General features: G+C 36.9%; 2 protein-coding genes across 10 annotated transcripts in view; one reads left to right on the top strand and one right to left on the bottom strand.

The window, feature by feature from the left end:
• The first annotated feature begins 2,626 nt into the window (after nt 1-2,626).
• Insm2 (INSM transcriptional repressor 2) lies at nt 2,627-4,315 on the top strand. 2 transcript variants are annotated; one of them, XM_077799385.1, is made up of 2 exons: nt 2,627-2,722; nt 2,780-4,315. In XM_077799385.1, exons 1-2 carry the CDS (start codon nt 2,627-2,629, stop codon nt 4,313-4,315), a joined length of 1,632 nt encoding a protein of 543 aa, XP_077655511.1. The 2 variants fall into 2 exon arrangements, with proteins under 2 accessions (XP_077655511.1, XP_026269436.2); XM_026413651.2 differs by having other exon boundaries at nt 2,627-4,315.
• Nucleotides 4,316-5,618: 1,303 nt separating this feature from the next.
• Nucleotides 5,619-20,074, bottom strand: part of Ralgapa1 (Ral GTPase activating protein catalytic subunit alpha 1) — a 233,008-nt gene continuing 218,552 nt past the window's right edge. For 4 of the 8 annotated variants that reach the window (XM_026414256.2, XM_026414229.2, XM_026414244.2 and 1 more), the window contains 3 exons: nt 16,647-16,771; nt 16,044-16,074; nt 7,666-7,723 (listed from right to left, as the gene is read on the bottom strand). In XM_026414256.2, coding sequence (XP_026270041.2) covers nt 16,067-16,074; nt 16,647-16,771 — 133 coding nt within the window. In that variant the 3' untranslated portion in view covers nt 7,666-7,723; nt 16,044-16,066. Of the gene's footprint in view, nt 7,724-9,120; nt 9,186-10,477; nt 10,481-15,663; nt 15,744-16,043; nt 16,075-16,646; nt 16,772-20,074 lie in introns of those variants that run through there. The other 4 variants (XM_026414280.2, XM_026414271.2, XR_013343785.1 and 1 more) reach the window with 3 other exon arrangements.

Genomic DNA, 20,074 nt, shown 5'->3' on the forward strand with positions numbered 1-20,074 from the left:
GTTTTTGCTTAAATGTTATGATATACACATTTATCCTTGTCATCGCATTTTTATGGTTACCTAATTATCTATAGTACAGCTATCCCATGATTTACTTTTTTGATTATTTATGATTACAAGTAACACTGTGGTAAACTCCTGTGAGCAGTAAATTTTTGCTCTTATTTTGGGTGACTTACTGAAACAGTAAATGGTAGATTAAGGGTATACCCTTTTAAAAAATGTTTCTGATACATTGTTACACTGATTTCCAGAAAGGTTGTTATTAAATTATACTTGAGGGCAATGGAAAGCTATTAAAATTATTTAATCTGGCAGAAAATATATGTCAGCAGTTCTTACAAAGCATTGTGCCTTTGGGGAAAAGCCCCTTTGGAAAAGTGTCTATCTTAAAGTATGAAAATTCTTAATATTACATTTTTTATACCACATAACATATCTGGGTCATGGGGAGAAGTATGGGGAAGAACTGAGAAGAATTTGAGGTACTTAAACTAATATATTAGACATGATCAACATGAGAAACTAAGGATACCAACACTACGAAAAGACCTAAATATTTTAAATACTAATTCAGAATATTATTTGGTTATAACATGTCAGGTTTATTTACTTATTTTGTATGATTTCATGTTGCTTAAAGGGAAACAATGTAACTGGGTTTTAGTCCATTACTCAGTTGTGAAATCAGTTTTTTGCTATGACCAATACTTTTAAATACTTTTAAGAGCAAATTCAGTCAAGTGTGGCAGCACTCACCTGTGATCCCAGCTACTCAGGAGGCTGAGGCAGGAGGATAACAAATTTATGGCCAGCTTGGGCAATTTAGTGAGACCTTGTTTCAAAAAAGGGCTGGGGATGTAGCTCTGTGGTGGAGTATCCCTGGGTTCAATCCCCAGTACTGAAAAACGAAACCAAAAATATTATAAATTAAATGAAAAACGGGAAAGCATTGCACTTAATTAAGGGAAATATTATTTTGTGAAAATTGTTTTCAGTTGTGGGTGTATTACAGAACATATTTTTTATCGTGGGATTTTATGAAAGAAAAATAATTTGAAGTCATTGGGAGAGTGGAAAGAGTCTGGGCTTTGGAATTAGCTAGACCTCAGTTTGGATCTGGTCTGTGCATATGCATGACTTGCCAGTTACTACCTTCTCTCTGGCTCCTTCCCAGGGTGTGCACAAGGGTAGAAATTTCTTAGTGTGCAGTGATTAATAAATATGTAATTACTTCCAAATCTTTCCCACAATAATGTCCTCCTTGTAGAAATATTCATGAGAGGGAAGACAATATGTTTTAATGAACTTGCTATATTCTGTTTTAAAAATACCTCTCTCAGTCTTTTCTCAAAATTGGTTTAGTAAGGAGAGTTGAACACAGTTCTTTCCGGTCTTTTCCTCTTCTCACATTGTACTTTATTATAAAATTTGGCATTTCACCTGTTGAATATTGTCTAATCATTTCATTGTTTAGCTAGTATAATGGACTTTCAAATCTCTTCTAGTTCTTAAGACAGAGCTGGGCACATGGCAGGGGGCCAGATGAAAATTTGTTGAGTTTGGACTACAGCACATTTTTTTTTTTTTTTTTTTTTTTGCAAAGTATCGCTTGTTATGTACGGGGAAGCAGATGTAATGCTGATTCCACCAGCATTTCTCACTCAATCTACTCCATGCTAAACAGGCCAGTTAGGCATTAAGTCATGTCTCTGGATAGCACAAGTGGAAAGTGTGAAGAGAAAAACCACTTTGTGCGAGGGCAGTTGAAAATTAGATCCCTTCCCCTCCCCATTCCTATTCCCATCGGGGAGGGGGCACTTATCAGCCTGGAGGACCAGGACCCAGAAACGTGCTGGCGTCCTGAGCTCCAGAGGCTTGCCAGCACGCACGATCTCCCGCACTGAGAGCCCTTCTTCCCAGATGAATTCTCATAGTATCGCAGTCTCGATCGATACTGGATGGCAGACGTGCTCCCACCGTCAAGTGTAGGCACAGGGCGGTGGATTTAGCCACCCTGCCTCTCGATTGCAGCATCTCATCAGTTCAATACCTGCAGAGGATGTAACCAGTTCCCCGGTGGACACCCACCCTGTGGTCTCCACTTCCCGCTGCGGTTTCCCTCCACAGTCCTCCCTGATCGTCAGAGCTTTCCAGTCAGGCCGGGGGGCGCAGGGTCGCTGCTGTGCGGGGCTCTCCAATGGATGGTCCCATCCCAGGAGGCGGCTGAGGTGGGGAGGGCCGCACTCCCTCACACTCCAGACCTTACCTTCCTGCGTCTTCACCTGGGGCGGGGGTTGAGGCGAGCAGCAGGGGACGGCTGCCCCTCTGCAGACCTCAAGCGGCTCAGAGGCACTGCTAGGAGGGGCAGTGAGGTGCGCCGCCACCCAGCTGGGGCTTCAAGGCTGAGCCTGGCAGATAAAACCCCGCCCCCGGCACCCGCTCCCACTCCTGATTGGCTGGATCAGCCAGGAGGTGGCCCAACAGGCCCTCGGCCCGCGTCCCAGCTATAAAGCCAGCCTCCGCATGACCGCCGTGGCGAAGCTTGTGTAGCTCTTGTCGCTCGCCCGCCCTCAGCCCTGTGGTCCCTCATTGCTCCTGAAGCCTGAGCGTTCCCGAATCCACCATGCCGAGGGGCTTCCTGGTGAAGCGAACTAAACGGACAGGCGGCTCATACCGAGTGCGCCTAGCTGAGCGGGTCTTCCCCTTGCTGGGACCCCAGGTGGCGCCGCCCTTCTCCCTGGAGGTTCCCAGTGTCTCCCTTCCCTGTGCGGAGCAGGCGGCGCCCCCCACCCAGGAGGAGCCCGGAAAGGGGCTGACTGCGGAGGCGGCCCAGAAACTGTCGGGGTCACCCTGTCGGGCGGCTGGGGTGAGCCTGGGAATAGGCGGGCAGGAAGGCACAGAATGGAGGGCTGATGACAGGGAGGGTCCCAGACCCAGCCCCAGCCCCGCAAAGCCGGCGGGCACCGAACTCCGCCGGGCGTTCTTGGAACGCTGCCTCAGCTCTCCTGTCTCCGCTGAGTCTTTCCCCGGTGGTGCCGCCGCTGTGGCTACTTTCTCCTGCTCGGTGGCTCCAGCAACCGCACCGACCTCGGGGGAACAGTTTTTGCTGCCTCTCCGGGCACCATTCCCAGAGCCCGCGCTCCAGCCGGACCCTGCGCCCCTCTCTGCCACCTTGCAGGGCCTGAAGCGAGCCTCTGGCAGCGAGCGCCGTGTCAAGGTACCTCTAGGCTGTGCGCCTGGAGTCACAGCTGCGGGAATCAAGAAGCCAAAGGCCATGAGGAAGTTAAGCTTTGCCGATGAGGTGACCACGTCCCCTGTTCTGGGCCTGAAGATCAAGGAGGAGGAACCGGGACCACCTTCCAGGGGCTTGGGTGGCAGCCGCACACCTTTAGGAGAGTTCATCTGCCAGTTGTGCAAGGAGCAGTACGCAGACCCCTTCGCGCTGGCTCAGCATCGTTGCTCCCGCATAGTGCGTGTTGAGTACCGCTGCCCCGAGTGCGATAAGGTCTTCAGTTGCCCTGCGAACCTCGCCTCCCATCGCCGCTGGCACAAGCCACGTCCTGCAGCAGCAAGCGCTGCCACAGTCTCCTCCGCCGACGGGAAACCACCTCCTTCATTGTCTTCATCTTGTCCGGACTCCGGGTCCCTTGCATCTTTTCCGGCCGAAGGGAAAGAGAATAGCAGGGCAGAGCGGACTGCGGATCAGCACCCGCAGGTCAGGGACAGCTCCGGGGAGGATCCGCACCAGGACAGTGCTTCGCACCAAGGCCTCCAGGTGCTTCCGCACCGGGAGTCACCATTGCCACAGGTCTCCTACCGAGAGGGGGTGTTGGGGCACCAGGTGTCTGGGCCGGGCAGTGCCAGTAGTGGTGGGGGATCTGAGATCTTCATATGCCCATATTGCTACAAAAAGTTTCGTCGCCAAGCTTATTTACGCAAGCACCTGGGAACTCACGAGGCAGGCTCAGCTCGTGCGCTAGCTCCCAGCTTTGGCCCCGAACGCAGGGCACCACTCTCCTTCGCTTGCCCGTTGTGTGGGGCTCACTTCCCATCTGCAGATATCAGAGAGAAGCACCGGCTGTGGCACGCTGTCCGCGAGGAGCTGCTCCTGCCCGCTCTGGCGGGGGCTCCTGGTGAAGCACCAGGCCCCGGAGGTGCATCTGATGGAAGTGCTCAGCAAATTTTTTCATGCAAGCACTGCCCGTCCACTTTTTTTAGCTCTCCAGGGCTAACCCGGCATATCAATAAGTGCCACCCCTCAGAAAGCCGGCAAGTATTGCTGCTGCAGATGCCACTGAGGCCGGGCTGCTGAGGGCCCAAGAGACCAGGAAGATTTCAAGGCTGGCCTTGGGGAAAACAGATCATAGGAATCGCTGTGGGGACTTTCTTCAACTTGCAAGTTTACTTTCTTTTCCATGCTTTCCCTCCTAAAACTCTCCCAGTAGTCAATGTTCTGCCAGGGGAGCAGACAGAAAAATGTAAAATCCTCCTCTAGAGCAGGTATGTATAAGGTATAAATATTCATAGTCAGACTGTCAGCTTTAAATCTTCCTCACTAAAATAGGATTTCCCCCCTCAAAACTCTGGAGACCCTAACAAATCCTATATGATTTGTAATTCCTATGGAAATTTGCAGTGAATGCATGCATGTCTCAATGTCTACAAAGGGTTCTGGCTACCAAACGTGGTGGTCACCAGTTTTTGTTTCTCCTCTTGCCATCACAGGCACCTATGTAGTTTCTGTCTCAATAGGGTCAGATATCTTGCATTGTATATTCTGTGAATTAAAAAGTTATGTGATTGGTGCCAAACTTACAGGGGGGCAAATATTCAAGCACTGTGTCCAGGGCCAGGAAACATAAGAGGATGTTTGCTGCTTTTGGGGGATATGAAAATCTCCCTTGTAACCTTTTGACAATTATATGTACTAGTCTATTCTTAGTTTTTGGAGGTGGTACTTTACTGGAAGGAGTTGAGACACTCTCGAAATTCTTACCTTTAGCTATTTTGTGTGCAGTATTCAGGAAGAGCTGCTTTAAACCTTTCTTTACATAGCTTTTCGGAAATGTAGAACTTGTTTCCTGACATTTGACTGTTTTGGTAAGATTTCACCCAAATTATTTAATGCTTCTGCTGTATATCTCATACTGTATATATGAAATTTGTTCAGCTTAAGGAAGATGTTAATACCTGTAATACACTATGAAACTGAAAATGGCAATTCACTCAATATTTAATATTTTCTTTTCAGCAGCAACTTTTCAACTTCTTTTTGTAAACCATATTCAGTGTACATTCTGTACTCATCCCCTAATAGCTAGAGTTTGGGATATTGGCTGAGCATTGCTTGACAGCTCAGATTTGTAAGATGCTTATCACCAAATAAATGTACATAGACTGTGCTTTGTTTTGTTGTTTGTCTAAATAATGGCTGAACACAGCATATTTTCAAAGTCACATTTATTATCTCCCCATTGCCAGTATTCTACTTTAGAATTTTAGTGACCCATTTGGACAGAATACAAAGACAGGAGATGTATTTTGCAAATGAACGCATGGTGTAGAAATGCTATCCATTTGAAGTATAGCTGCACAGACCGACGCGCCCAAAGGCCAAAAATATGTACTGATATTTCAATATATTTTCTATTGCTATGTTAAAGTATTTTCTTAAAAAAGGTTCAGAATAGTGTCACCTGAAAATTACAAAAGTTATAACTGTCTGTTATAATTTTAAAGTGATATTACTAAGCTAATTTCACTATCTCAAGTTGGTATTTTCAGTCCATTTTATTATACATTACTATCAATCCAGTAGATGTTCATTTAAAACAAACTGAAAGCACCTTAGAAACATGTGAACAGTAATGTTTGATTCTCCTTTTTATAATCCTTCATCTTGACTGTGGGAAATTGTCTATATTGTTAAGTTTGTTCCCAAGGACTCTTTATCCATTTGTTCATCTTTTAAAATAAGCATTCATAGAAATTTTTAGTTTGTATTTACAAGAAAACAAAAAATGAAGTGCATGGGAACTCAGTAACTCTGAAAAGCTGTTTTAGAAAATTTTTCTGGAAAGTTTTAGTCCTGAAAGCATATTATAAAACAATGTGACATTTAAGAAATTAAAGAAGCATAAGGTCTGTAATAAATTGATCCTTTAACCAACTGCACTGGGTGAAGTTTCTGGCCAGTCTCATGAAGGTGTAAATTTCCTGTGTTTTTAATGACTGTGGTGGGATCTCTGAGAAATAATTTGGAGTGTATCCTCAAGAGGAAATTCAGTTTTCGTGATTAGCTAAGATAATCTCAGTTTATGTTTTACATCTCCCCATTAATCATACAGCCCTGCTTATTAAATCTGAAAATACATGAAATATGTAAGACAAATCATGGACAGGACATGATAAGAATATTTTTATTGTGTTATTAAATACCATGTCATTTTTAATCCCCCACAGTTACAAATTTGTAGACACTATATGAATGATACATAATTTATATTCTATGGTTTGCCAGTATGATGTATTTATTTACACATGCAGTTGGTACCAATGTCATGCTACATATTTCCTTAAGAGATGCCCATTCAAAACAAAATGTGAGCAGCTTATCTACCATAGGAAAATACTTCTGGAGGATGGAATGTCTACCAACTTGCACTGGAAAGTTCAGTATTAATAATATTAGATTTAATTTAGACTCCTGGGTCATGTTCCCTTTTCTTTTTAATAATACACATAATTTAAGCAACATATTTATGTCAGAAAAGTGTTTTTTCCTCCTATGGATCATCTTCTTTTTGCTACTTAAAAAAGAACACAGATAAGCCAGGATCTATCAGCCAATAATCAAGGGCCACAATCTCAAAACAGAAATAGCAATTTAACAGCAATACCACTTAAAAGCAAAACATTAGAAAATTATTTGGAAGCTAAACAGAAATCAAAATTCGGCAATGATTTTTCTAGTTATTGGATATGTCATGGTATCACCTGCACAGCCAAGAAACGAGACATTGTCTTGGGAAGAAAAAGTTAATGCTAAAATTATTTTACTTAAGAATTTGAGATGCTAAGTGAGCATTTTGAGTGTTTTATTTTTGTAACAAATACTCTACACACATCTGTATTAACAGATTTGTAACTTTTTGCTCTGACTTTACAAATGCTTAAACTTAATTTTACATTTGTAAAAAATTATACATTTATTGAGCCATAAAGCTGCAATGAGGCACAATAAATGAGACTATTTGTCCAATTATATTTTGGCTCAACATTAATCATGAAATTAAAGGTAAAACTATTTAGACATAATTATCTAGGAAGGTAAAGAGTGTAAAATAAAACTCCACACCCTCAAAATATGGCAGCTTGGAGTGTGAGGAAAAAACAAATTGAATAAATAGTCCAAATCTAAAATATTAGGTTACAAATTATTTGAGTCCAGTGTTTTCTCAAATATACAGGAAAGAACATGCATGTTATGGCAGGAATGAAGGCCTGCAAGGATTAACACTTTGTTCGTGCTAAGGTGGTTACTGCTGATCACTGTTGGGCTGCTTGTCTCCTTAGGATTTATTGGCTGAGCCAGAGGAACGACGCAGTTTCATGGACATGCGGCTTTTGCTAGTTCGAGGAGACATTGGAGAGGCCAGGTCAGCCCCATCTACCTGCGTTGCTGTGGGAGCTTCACTGGGTAGAATCTCTGGGTAGGAGCCTGTAGGAAACAGCAAGAACATAAATATATAGTCATCTGGCCTCTCATCTCATAAGACATAACCTTTCTGCTACTGATCTGGAGTAAGGATCCCACCCCTTAATGAGGTCTTTTGAAAAAAAAAGCAAGCCCCAGATTTGCTTGTTACCACAGCCTGCTAATGTAGTTAAAACCCAGTGATTTGGTGGCTCAGGTCATCATATTAGCCATATAGCGCCAATCATCATGTCCAGAGCCAGAACCCTGGACAAAGCAATGGGAAGCAAAATCTCTGGGCAGAAAGATGAGGAATTCAAAGCACCAGTGGCATGCAAGGAAGGGCACAAGAAGCAGGTGAGAAAGACCAATTCTACTTCTAGGATTCAGGGAATAACAACAAGAAAAACAAAACAAAAACGAAAAGCTGGGTGGAGGGTGGGCAGACACTTCACTACTCAAACTAGAGGAAAATAGCACTGAACAATTCTAACAGTTAAGTTCCAAAGAGGACTTGGCACCTATGAGACCATCATACATGCTAAGGTGTTTAAGTAGGGTTTTAAAAGGAGCAAGACAGATTCCAGGGGGAGGGAAGAGGATAAGAATTCTCATCTGAAAGTCGGTTAAAGAGACAAACTAGCCTCAAAAACATCTTAATTTAGAAGAAATAAGTAATGCTTTTGTTTCACTAACTTGAACTTTTGCAGTTTACTATATTCAGTAATAGCATATAGATAGCCAGTGGAATTAGTAGATGTAAAATTTTAAAACAAAACAAATTCAAATAAGAGAACTCTGTAAATTACAAAGTAATTCTTCACCTTTGTTTTTTTTTATGTCTTTGAATTATGATTCTCCAACATACAGCAATGCCACAGACCCTTGCATGTTGTAGGCAAATTTCATCAAATATTTTCCCAACAAATAAGACATTAAACCACCACACAGATTGCAGGCTTAAACTTAATACTTCTTACTATGTGGGGAGACATTTGGCATATTTGTTAGCCAATGAGACATCCCACTGACACTTCAAACTTGGAAAAAATGCTAGTACTTCCATATAATGAAACATTTGTACTTAAATTGAAGTTACAAATATTTATAAGAAAAAAACAAAAATGTTCAATAAGGAGTGAATATTCTATTGAGATATCTTAAATAATTAAGAATGCATCTCTGCAGACTTCAAAATACAAGAAGGAAATACATTTTTGTTCAAATTTACTCCTCCTGAAGATCTGAATTGACCCATAGTTGACCCATATTGGAAAATTTAGAGAAGAATATGAATTCATGGCCCAGTTAGGGAAGCACTGCAGATGGACAGCAGAAGGAAGGTGAAGAGCAGTATCTCATGCTTTTCTGGTAGTGCATATTATTCCCAGCCATCATGAGAGGCCTTCCCTGGCTGTTACCTTGAGATGGCCAATGTTTTCTAGCGGAGGTTTTGGGAGGAAGAGAACTATCACTGCATTTCTTTCTTTGTTGTGAATGAAGAAATGGAGTAGCAAGCAGAAGCAAGAAAACAAAAGAGAAGATAGATAACAGATATGAGAGACATGGTGCAGAATTTTACAGGTGTTAACTGAGGAGTGGAGAAGAGAGAGTAATCAGTTCTTTTTATGAAATATAATTGGGCATGCAATGAGTGAGGGTGATGATGTTTCACAATGGTCAGCACTTTGTAAATTCCAGTGTTATACTTACCAACTAACAAAACAAGTTCAAATAGGAAAAAAAGAAAAAAGGGAAAAAAGTCTATGAGAGTTTTTACAAATGTGTACATTTAAAAATGTTCATTATACTAGTGGACGTTATCCTAACCACTCAGTCATAAAATATCTAGAGATGTACTGTCTAATATGGTACCTATAGCCACATTAAATTTAAATGCAATTAAAATTAAATAAAATTTCAGTTCCTAGGTGTACTAGCCACATTCCAAGTGTTCACAGTCACCTTTGGTTAGTTGCTACCATACTAGAGAGATACAAAACAGTTCCATCATCACAGAAAGTTTTACTGGAGAATACTACTTTGTCAAACTTTATTTTCCTCACTCAATTCTTCAAAAAACAAAAACCAAACAAACAAAAAACAAAAAAACAAAAATCACACAGAGCTCCATGCAAATTTACTCCATAGCTGTTTTATCCATTTCTATTACAAATTTTTCCTCTTAACTATTCCCATTCCTAAAATCTTTTTCTTTCACTACTTTTAATTATAAATAAAGCTAATCTTCAGCTGCCTGTGTGCATATCCCAGCTTTATCACTTAAAAAATGTTTTTTTTTTCCCTTCAAAAACAACAAATCCTTCATGTCTCCCTTATTGCCTCCAAAATGAAATCCCTCTTTGGTCAACTGAGTGTCAAATAAGGATTTTTGGCACATGCGGTATATAGTTATCTATACCTACTCATATTTTAGCAAATGATAATTGTGGTATATACTGGATACACCCAAACTCTATATAATTTACGGTAGGTAGACCTCAATTTTAGAAGTAAAGAATATAGTGATACCTGCATTTCATTTCACATCCTATTCTGCCTGTTGATTTATACTGAGTCATAAAGAATGCTGATTTATATAATTACTTATTAATATATCTTCAAGGACGTTTTAAAGTATCTATGGGCTCCTAAGTGCATAATGTATCTGTTATTAACACTCTTACAGTGCTCATAGAGACTGTGCCTATGTCTTTTTTTTTTGGTGCTGCCAGGGACTGAACCTGGGACCTTGTGTATGCGAGGCAAGCCCTCTACCAACTGAGCTATATCCCCAGCCCTGAATCTATGTCTTGATAGTATAATAAACTGGTTCATATACTATACATTGATTATAATAATAAACTATTATAAATAACATCATGAATATAACTTTGGGGGTTTATATATTATAAAGGGAACTCAATGGATTGTTATTTATTATCATTTTATTTATACTGTTTAGTAGTTCTAAACTGGTCATGTTTGTCATCAAAGTTATTGGGAAAATAGAGCCTTTTAAAATACTGTAACTTTGAAAGTAGCTTGAATTAACACTGAACTAAAAAACAATATGAATGTGTTAGAAAGAACATGGGCATGGATTAGATTAAATAACAAGTTTGTCACTTTACTAGCTGTTTAATCATGAGCAAACTGACTTCAGACATTTTGTTATTTGTAAAATGGAGAAAATAATAGTTATTTTACAAAGTTGTGGGAATTAATGAATATATAAGCAAAGATACTGGCATGTAGTATGTACACTGTAAATGTAGCTATTTGATAAAGCTATTAAATAAAGAGCAAAAGTTTAACAGACTGAAAAAAAACAGATGAGGATTACAAAGGATCAGAAACTAGAAACAGTTTTGAAAAAAATAATTACTTATGAAATATAATTGTTCAAATGTGGAGAACACAACATACCCTTCCTTAAGGTAAATACCCTTCGTTTAGGGAAATCAAAGAATTTATCCTCTCTTATGCTGATAATCCTATGAAATACAACCTTATGTTAAAGGTCAGATTACCCAAATAACCTTACTGCTTTAATATTGTTAAAGGAGTTGATAAGTGCTTAAGAGTAGCATGAATATAGCACTGAATGTCAAGAGGGAAACATAACACATCATTTAAAATAAAATAGTGAAGAAATACAGGCAAACAAGTATTTTCATTTTAAGATATTTAAGAACTACTATTGCTCAGACTTAAAACCAGGTTAAACTTGTAACAGTTTACTTCCTTCTTACAAATGAGAAAACTAGGTGTAGGAGAGATTAATTTGAGTTTGTGTGGATAATAAATGGCAGGATAATGATTTAAATCCAGATCAGTCTGATTTCAAAGCCCATATTTTTTTAGCTGGAAACCTTAAAAATTATTTAAGATGGGCCGGGGATGTGGCTCAAGCGAGAGAGCACTCGCCTGGCATGCACAGAGCGCTGGGTTCGATCCTCAACACCACATAAAAATAAAGATATTGTGTCCACCTAAAACTAAAAAATAAATATTAAAAAATATTTAAGATTTTTCAATGGCTAGGAAAAGTAGAGCCCTCAAAATAAAAATTTCCAATAATTTCTAATTTGTAATTATGACAAAATTTTGGGCCATCTCTCTCTCACCTGTACCACAGCAAGAAGAGGATGAAAATAGGATTGTATAACTGTAATAATTAGGATCATGTACTCTGAGATCAGATATATCTAGATTGGAATCTTGGCTTCCTTGAGTCCTAGATGCTCCTGGATAAGCTTTTATTTAGGAAAACTTCATTGAACTACTCTGAAGATTGAGAGAATGCAGCTTATGTGAGGTGATGTACATCTTGTAATCCCAGCACTCAGGGGGTTAAGGCAGGAAGATGATGAGTTTGAGGCCAGGTTAGGCTACTTAGTGAGACCCTGTTTCAAAATAAAATTTATAAAAAGTGCTGGGGGGTGTATGTAGCTCAGTGATAGAATACTTGCTTAACATGTGAGAACCTGTTTTGAAAATTCAGTATAGCAAAAACAACAAGAACAAAAGCATATGTAGTTTTAGTTTCAGCAGAGTGTCTGGCACTCAGTAAACCACTCAATTATTACGTTATTATTTTCATAACAAAAATCCCACATCCAAGTGAATGTTCTTTGTGGAAACTGAACCTAGTAATTATTGTTACAAAAGGTTAACAGATATTATTTAAGATTAGTATTATTTGCCTCTTAGTCAAAAACATATAAGACAAATTTTTAAGTTCAAAGTACTGAAGAGGATAGGACGTATTTGGCAGCTTATAATTTCATACCTTATGTCATATATTGAAGGAAACTGACTTTTCTATTGGCATTTGCAAGTAATATTTAGGATGTTTATATAATATCTTTGAAGGGCTAAAATCTTTTCTTTCAATCTTGTAATTCCAGGGACTTGGGAGGCTGAGGCAGGAGAATCTCAAGTTTGAGGCCAGACTCAGCAATTTAGCAAGGCCCTAAGCTAACAGCAAGACCCTGACTCAAAATGAAAATAAAAGGGCTAGGGCTGTAGTTCAGTGGTAGAGCACTCCTAGGTTCAATTCCCATTACCAAATACAAAAAGAAACAAAAATAGCAAACTCCCACCACCCAACTTTCTTTCAGATCATTTCAAAGCCTGGGAAGAGGAGAAATTTAAAGTTAGTTTTAAAGAAGATCACCAAGCTTACAAAAAAAAATTGCCTAAAGCAATGGCTAAAATTTAATGATCTGTCCTACTCAAAAGATTCAGAAAAACAGGTTAGAATTAATGGTTATCAGATCTATCTATATATAGCGATACAAATTTTGTGAGACTGAGGTTACAATAAAGGTAGACTAGATGCTACTCTTGAGTCTTCATAGTCACGCTAGATTATCTCTTACTTTGATGGCATGTAAGTTATATTTGAATCTTATTAATTTTATAAGACTTCTTTGATTGCAAATTGATGTTTGTAAGGTAATTATAAAAAACGGTCTGTATATTTGGATATGCATGTACATATATATTCATGTTTCTGTGTGTATGTATATATGTGAGTGCTTCCAAAATTTCTAGCATAATCTGCTGAAAAATAACCCAAAGGAAGAAATCTCCTGGCTCAATTAGAATATTTACTGTATACTTTTGTATCCTATTTTTGTTGGCATTTTTGAATTTTTTTATTATAACAATAGAAAGATGATTTGAAAGGTAACATATATTAGAGAAAAATGTGAACATTTTTGAACTACCACTGTAATTTAGCTAAGAAGAGTGATTTCATTTTGAAGTTCACAGTTAGAAGAGAAATGTTATAAATACAAAACAAGTTTAAAAAAGAAGGTCGCTATAAAACTTTTGATATTTTCCACATACATGCCTGACAGAGATAAAGGGATTTTTTCCTGTAATTTTTTTTAAAATAAAGGACAAGAAAAATCTAATAATATTTTAATGTAGTTATGGAAGATCAACAAAGTGTGACATCACAATATTTCCCTCAATGACCTTAGGGATAAAAATAATTTCCCATAAGTATCAGTCTACTGACACAGACAGTACACTTTGAGAAAATAAAGTTACAACTTACGGGTTGATTATGGTAACCCAAATCTTTCATATCTCTTTAATACTGGAAGTTATTTATTTAAAAAATATTTTTGAGGGCTGGGATTGTGGCTCAGCAGTAGAGTGCTCACCTAGCACAGGCATAACCCAGGTTCGATTCTCAGCACCACATAAAAATAAAGGCATTGTGTTGTGTCTCTCTCTCTCTCTCTCTCTTTAAAAATTTTTTTTTTGAATTTAAATGTCACCACAGTTGGTATATTACTGTTAAGAGGAAATAAGTTTTACATCATATTGAACCAAATAAATGTAAAAAATTATTTGTTTTTTTAAATTTTTGGTGTTAGGGATTGAATCTAGGGCTTCAAACATGCTAAACATACATGTATATACCACTGAGCTATACTGTAAGTCCCCCAAAATAATATTTTTCTATACTATTCCACTGAGTAGAAATGTTATGAAATATGAACATATGAATATAATCATCACTGTGCATTTCTTCAAAATGTAATTTCAAATTACTGCATTAGTATTTGATTAGTATTGTATATTTTTTGGCAGTATTATTTCATATACATAGGCTATGCATAGGATATCTAAAGTTGATTCTGAACTGTAATTATGAATCCTTTTCCTCATGTGGCAAATTTTACTATGTTGAAAAAATGAACCTAATGAACTTCAAATTTTGTCATTTTTGCAAACAAGAAGTCATTTCCACATTGCTATTGCTATTCTGTGGTTCTTTCATATCTTCTCTCCCACTCTGAGAAAACTTTAAAGAGAGCTTAATATATGTGAGGTGGAATATGAAGGAAAATTGAAATAAATGGGAGAAAAAATTATTATTCAGATACTGTTTTTGCTACTAGAGGAATACATATATTTTATTTATTGTATTGAACTGAAAAACCATGCTGATAAAAAATTTGCCATTATTATTAAAGTTTGCAAAAAGCACATAAAAATGTATTCAGTAATACTGTCATAAGTTGTTTACAGGCAAAAATACCCTTTCACAAATTAGAGTCCACATCTTATTGTTTCCTAAAGGCAAAGACAATTAAAAAAAAAAACTAATTGAAAAAAAACCATAGCCACAATATTAGGTTGATGTTCAAATTCACATTTTTATTACTACTTAGATAATTGGGTTTTAAGTAAATTAAGAATACTAATACATTAAAAATGAAGCCAACAGCCTTGACTTGGCTGCTGTAGCATTCTTTGATGAGCATTTCAGAAAGTGAGAATATGACTTCCTATACTGCATACCTAGCTAAAAGTGTAAGATACTATGCAAAATATGAAAACGCCATCAAGATGACAAATATGAAAGATTATAGCTGGGAAACAATAACATTAAAACTGAACCGACCTTATAAATATAAGGGGAAAAAATTAGTCCAAATGTGACCTGATTTTCAGTATTTCTCAGTTGTGAGGTTTATGGCTTGACTATGAGATACACAAAAGTGTTACTCATATCAATTTTAATACAGTCTGGTAATTCATCAGATATTTTTTATTATCTTATAATTTATCTATTTTCAAGATTCAACCCAGTTTAATGTGACTTTCTCTTTGCTATGTTTTTTATATTAACTGAAATGGATTTAAGATTTTTGGTAAAATTATTTTTCTAATGGCAAATTAATGATGACAGGAATGGAAGCTTTAATTCCATTAACTAAACCTCAATTGAAAATTATAGTAATTTATTTTTCAAATAGATTAGGTTAAAGAAAGAGTGCTGTGCCTTTTAAACTTATAAAGAAAACATAGTTAACATAAAAAGAACTTTAACTTCATATCATATTCTCCTTTCCTGCATCCTATTACAAAATTCAGTTTCTATTTCAGGTGCCTAGTACAGTGCAAGGCACACAGAGAGTAACCAAGAAGACTTAAGATATCCAATAACAATGCAACACATTACAAATACAAAGACACACCATCTTTAGTTCAATAGTACTATTTTTTCATGCTGAAAAACAAACAAACAAACAAAATAAAAAGCATCAGTATAACAAAGTGTAACTAATTTCAGCCATGGGGTTCTATTATTAGTTATTTTAATCCCCAAACCATGTTAGTGTTTCATGCAGACCTGGGTTAGTTAGTATAATTCTGGAAAAAATTTAGTGACAATTTCTGAAGTGTTTAGTATGAACCAGAGTATTGTTAAGTTTGTTTACTGTCTGAGTTACAAGCTTAGAGCTTGCTAATTTTGAAAAAAGAAAATGGGAGAAGAACAGAGGGTGTTTTGGTTGACACTTTATCTTACCTTCAGATAAACAGAACTGATATTTAATGATCTAAAGAGGGAAAATAAAATAAATGAAACAATCATAAGGAGTGCAAGATATTACAGAATAGGAAGGCCATGAGTCATTTATTTTCTTACTGATTTCTTCAAAATTAGTTAATTATATTAATGCAGTACCCTCTGAACAATCCTTAAATATAACAATTTGTCATATTAGATACTTCTAAATCTAGACCAGTTTAGCTTTATTTGTAAAATTAGAGATGACGAGGCAATATTCTTGGCCATAAAATTTGATCCTCTAAAGTTGAGAGTACATGCTCAACTTGTGTTTCTTTTGCAGATAGTTCAGTAATGATCCCATGAGATGCAAGGGTCACGGACTATTATTAACTCAGATAAAATGTGGTGCATGTACTTGTATGAAGATTGTTGACTTCTGGAGGAACTGCAGTTAGATAAAGCGAAACAAATCAAATTTACAGGCCAAATTTGAATAGCGATAAAAAATGTGTATAATTCAATGATTAGAATTTTATTCAAGCAAGTTTTTAGAACAAAAGGGTATTGCATTTCAAGTTCCGGTGACAATAAGTAACTAATACTTGCTTTTAATCTTACCGGCATCAGATGGTAAATGATGGTAGGGAGCTGGAGAAAAAACTTGTGCTGCAAAATCTTCAAATGTTGTTGGTTCTAAATGGTGCTGGACAATTGTTTGCAGATATCGTGCTCTCTCCTCATAGCTGATTTCCTTCTGTTAAGGATGAACTTAAATGCAGCTTACACGGGAAAGGAACAGCTCTCATCAAAAAAGACCAATATGATTGCTAAACTTCACTGCTTCTTAGTAAATTAGTCACTGATTATTCTTGCATATGATTAAAAATATACCATTTTAAAGCATAAAATGTACTTCTTAAGTTTGCTCCTCATGATACCACTAAATGACAGCTTAACAGGGAGACATTTATTAGAAAATAATTATAATACCAACATACTCGAAGAGCGAATAGTTTACTTGAGAAAGGATTCAATTACTCTCAGGTCAGTCTAGGCTCCTCTTGCTAATCAGCTTCCATCGGCAGATGTACTCTCAAAAGCCATGCAATAAATATTATAATGCTGCCTTTAAGATACTTTGTCCAAAATTCTATATTTTTCATTGGAAAAGACTTATTGTAAAAATTCCTGCATATCTTCTTCATTTTCTAAAATCACTGCATTTTCTCAACAATTGTTCTCATTTTAAATGGAAGACTTCTGTTGCTATAATCCTGGAATAACTCCATGCGGTTAAGATAAATACATAGCTGAATCTGTGTGTCAGGAAAAAATACCTAGTCAATTATAACACTGAAACAAGCAGGAATATTTGCAAAGAGTCCACAGGACTCCTAAATACTGTCTAACAAAGCATCTACAGGGCACTGACACTGACAGAAAAATACTGTACTTCTCTTTCACCACATTTTCTTCTCTGATATTATTGACAAGCAACCAGTACCTTGAAGTGTTGTTGCTTTTGAACAACCCACTCCAGGCTTCCTGTTTCAGCAGGTCTGATTGTGCTGTTAGCACAGAAAGGGCGAGAAAAAGAGAGAATATTTCTGTTGTTCACGAAAGCAACTATGGAAATGGCTGTCAAAATGTAGAGCAGCAGGCAGCAACATACAATTATCAGGAAAAACTCACATGCTGACTTCATGTCGTATAGTTCTTGAACTGAGAAATCAGTTAACCTTTCTTCTACAACTTTTAAAAGTTTTCCTGCTGTACTCAGTGTGCTATGTTGACATTTAAATAAGGATAATAAAAAATGTACAAAAGACATTTAAATAATAATAAAGATTTGCCTATTGATTCTTCTTTTTTTACTGATTTTTTTCTAAAACCAACTTTAATATTTCTTCCTTAAAATTCCTTATTCGTCAATTATAGTTCCACAATTCTAGAAATTGTAGACTAAGTCTATACACAGACCAAGGAAATTAATTTGAGACGAAGCAATTTAAAGTGATAATTCAATGGGAGATACCATAGCCAGTTAGTTTGTAAAAGTTCATTAAGGTAAAAAGACTAGGAGTTAAAGACTATAGTATAATCATTATGCATTTGACTTTGATTATGATATCTTTTGTCCCTTAAATGGCTTTGTATTCTCTTGCATTACTATTTATTTTATGCATCCCATACTGAAATAACCTGAATTCCAATTCCTTACAATCTATTATTTTCAATTATATACACTGGGGTTGAGCTTCAGAAGAATCTTACTTCTGAAATGGGTAGCGATTAGATGTTATATTAAAATGATTGATGATAAGGATTTTGTGGAATAACAACAGATATTTTTTAGTCCAATTTAACAGGGAAAAGTAACACAGCACACTTTTAAAGGGAGTACATGGTTATAAACGGGAGAGGATGAAACTGATGGTTCAATCTAAATAATACTACATATCTCACAACTTGTTGGAAAGTACTTTTTTCATTGGGGGAGATTCACAGCTGCCGAATTTTCTGCAGTTAATAGAGTCCTTTGATTCACAGCAGTGCCCCTTGTACAAAAAATACTGGCCTTTGTGTATTACCAGAAACTAATTTTCTATTTGGCTGAAAAGGGAAAAATGGGGTTATTGCTTCTCCCTCCTACAGAGCTTTTCATTATGCCTGATGCACTCAACTTCTAAGCTCTTCTGAGAAAAAAAAATAACTGAAGAGGCAAGAGGTAGAAAAATGAGCTTGTTAGCACATTAGAAGTGAAGTATCTTGGTGGGCCCTAGAAATTCCCAGTGGTGTGTTAACTTATCACTCTATGCATGCTGGCACTGATAGTCTCCCAATTGATCACTCTCTTTTCGCACCAAAGGTGCTGCCAGGAAGCAAAGGCTGAAGGCCCACAGGAGAACAGTCTGCTATCAAAACAAGCTGTTTTTAAAAGTCTGCTTGAATGGGTAAAACGCTTCATGAAAAGTAGGGTGGAGACACCTACCTGCTTTGAAAATGCTCTACTTTCAGAGGGCCTATAAATGAAATATTTTACTTTATCTTATTATATTTAGAGTTTATACAAAAAATTAGGCAGAAAGAAAGCAAATGTTAATATTTCTAAAACAAGATATTTCTAATGTAAATTTATCAGAGGAAAAAAATTATTATCTAAATAAAACACATTTTGAAAAGTAATTCTACTTTGCTATACAAAAGGAGGTTTATAAAACAGAAGAAACTAACACACAGGGCACAAAACTAAATTATTCTGATATAACATTTTCATTTTATATGAAAACACAATTTTAATAAAATTACAATAAATCTTTGATAGGGAATACAATGTTTTCTAAAATGATTTTTTTTGAGTCTAGGTGGCAGAATGAAAGAAAATAATCATTAGTAGTTAATTTTAAATGGGAAACGAAGGTAGTCATCACACAGGCTAACATCTAAAGTTACCTGTGTAAACACTGTTAGCTTGATAAATATAGTTTAAGATAACTCACCTTCTAAAAGCTAAATTTTTTCATAATTTTTCAGTTTTGATGTAGACAAATAATATCAAAACAGATCAACCCAATCTATAGTACATTTGCCTTTGCCCTTTTTACTTCAGAAAACATATATTAAAGACATATAATAAACTCTAAGTACTTAAACCATAGTCCTGGATCCACAACAAGGGACTTTTGTGATTGTAATGATTATAAACTTCCTAACAGTGCTGTTAACATCTGAAATTGTAACCAGAATCTAAAGCAGTTAATCCCTGTATCTCCTTATAATAAGTTGGGCACTTCTTTCTTACAAAAGGCAGCTCTCTAGGCAAGAGTTATTAGTACCTGTAAGTTGAGTGGCATACACAAACTCGATGGCTAGCAACAAGAGGACAGTTCTGGCTATATTCTTACTGTAAGTGTTGCAAATAGCATTAAAATAAAAAAAAATTGAAATGGGCAAGATAAAAAGGTGAAGGTAAACTAACAAAAATCCATATTGTTTTATTAAAATCCATAATGTTATATTAAAATGATTGATGATAAAGATTTAAA

This window comes from Urocitellus parryii, chromosome 6 (assembly GCF_045843805.1).
Source record: "Urocitellus parryii isolate mUroPar1 chromosome 6, mUroPar1.hap1, whole genome shotgun sequence".
Taxonomy (NCBI): Eukaryota; Metazoa; Chordata; class Mammalia; order Rodentia; family Sciuridae; genus Urocitellus; species Urocitellus parryii.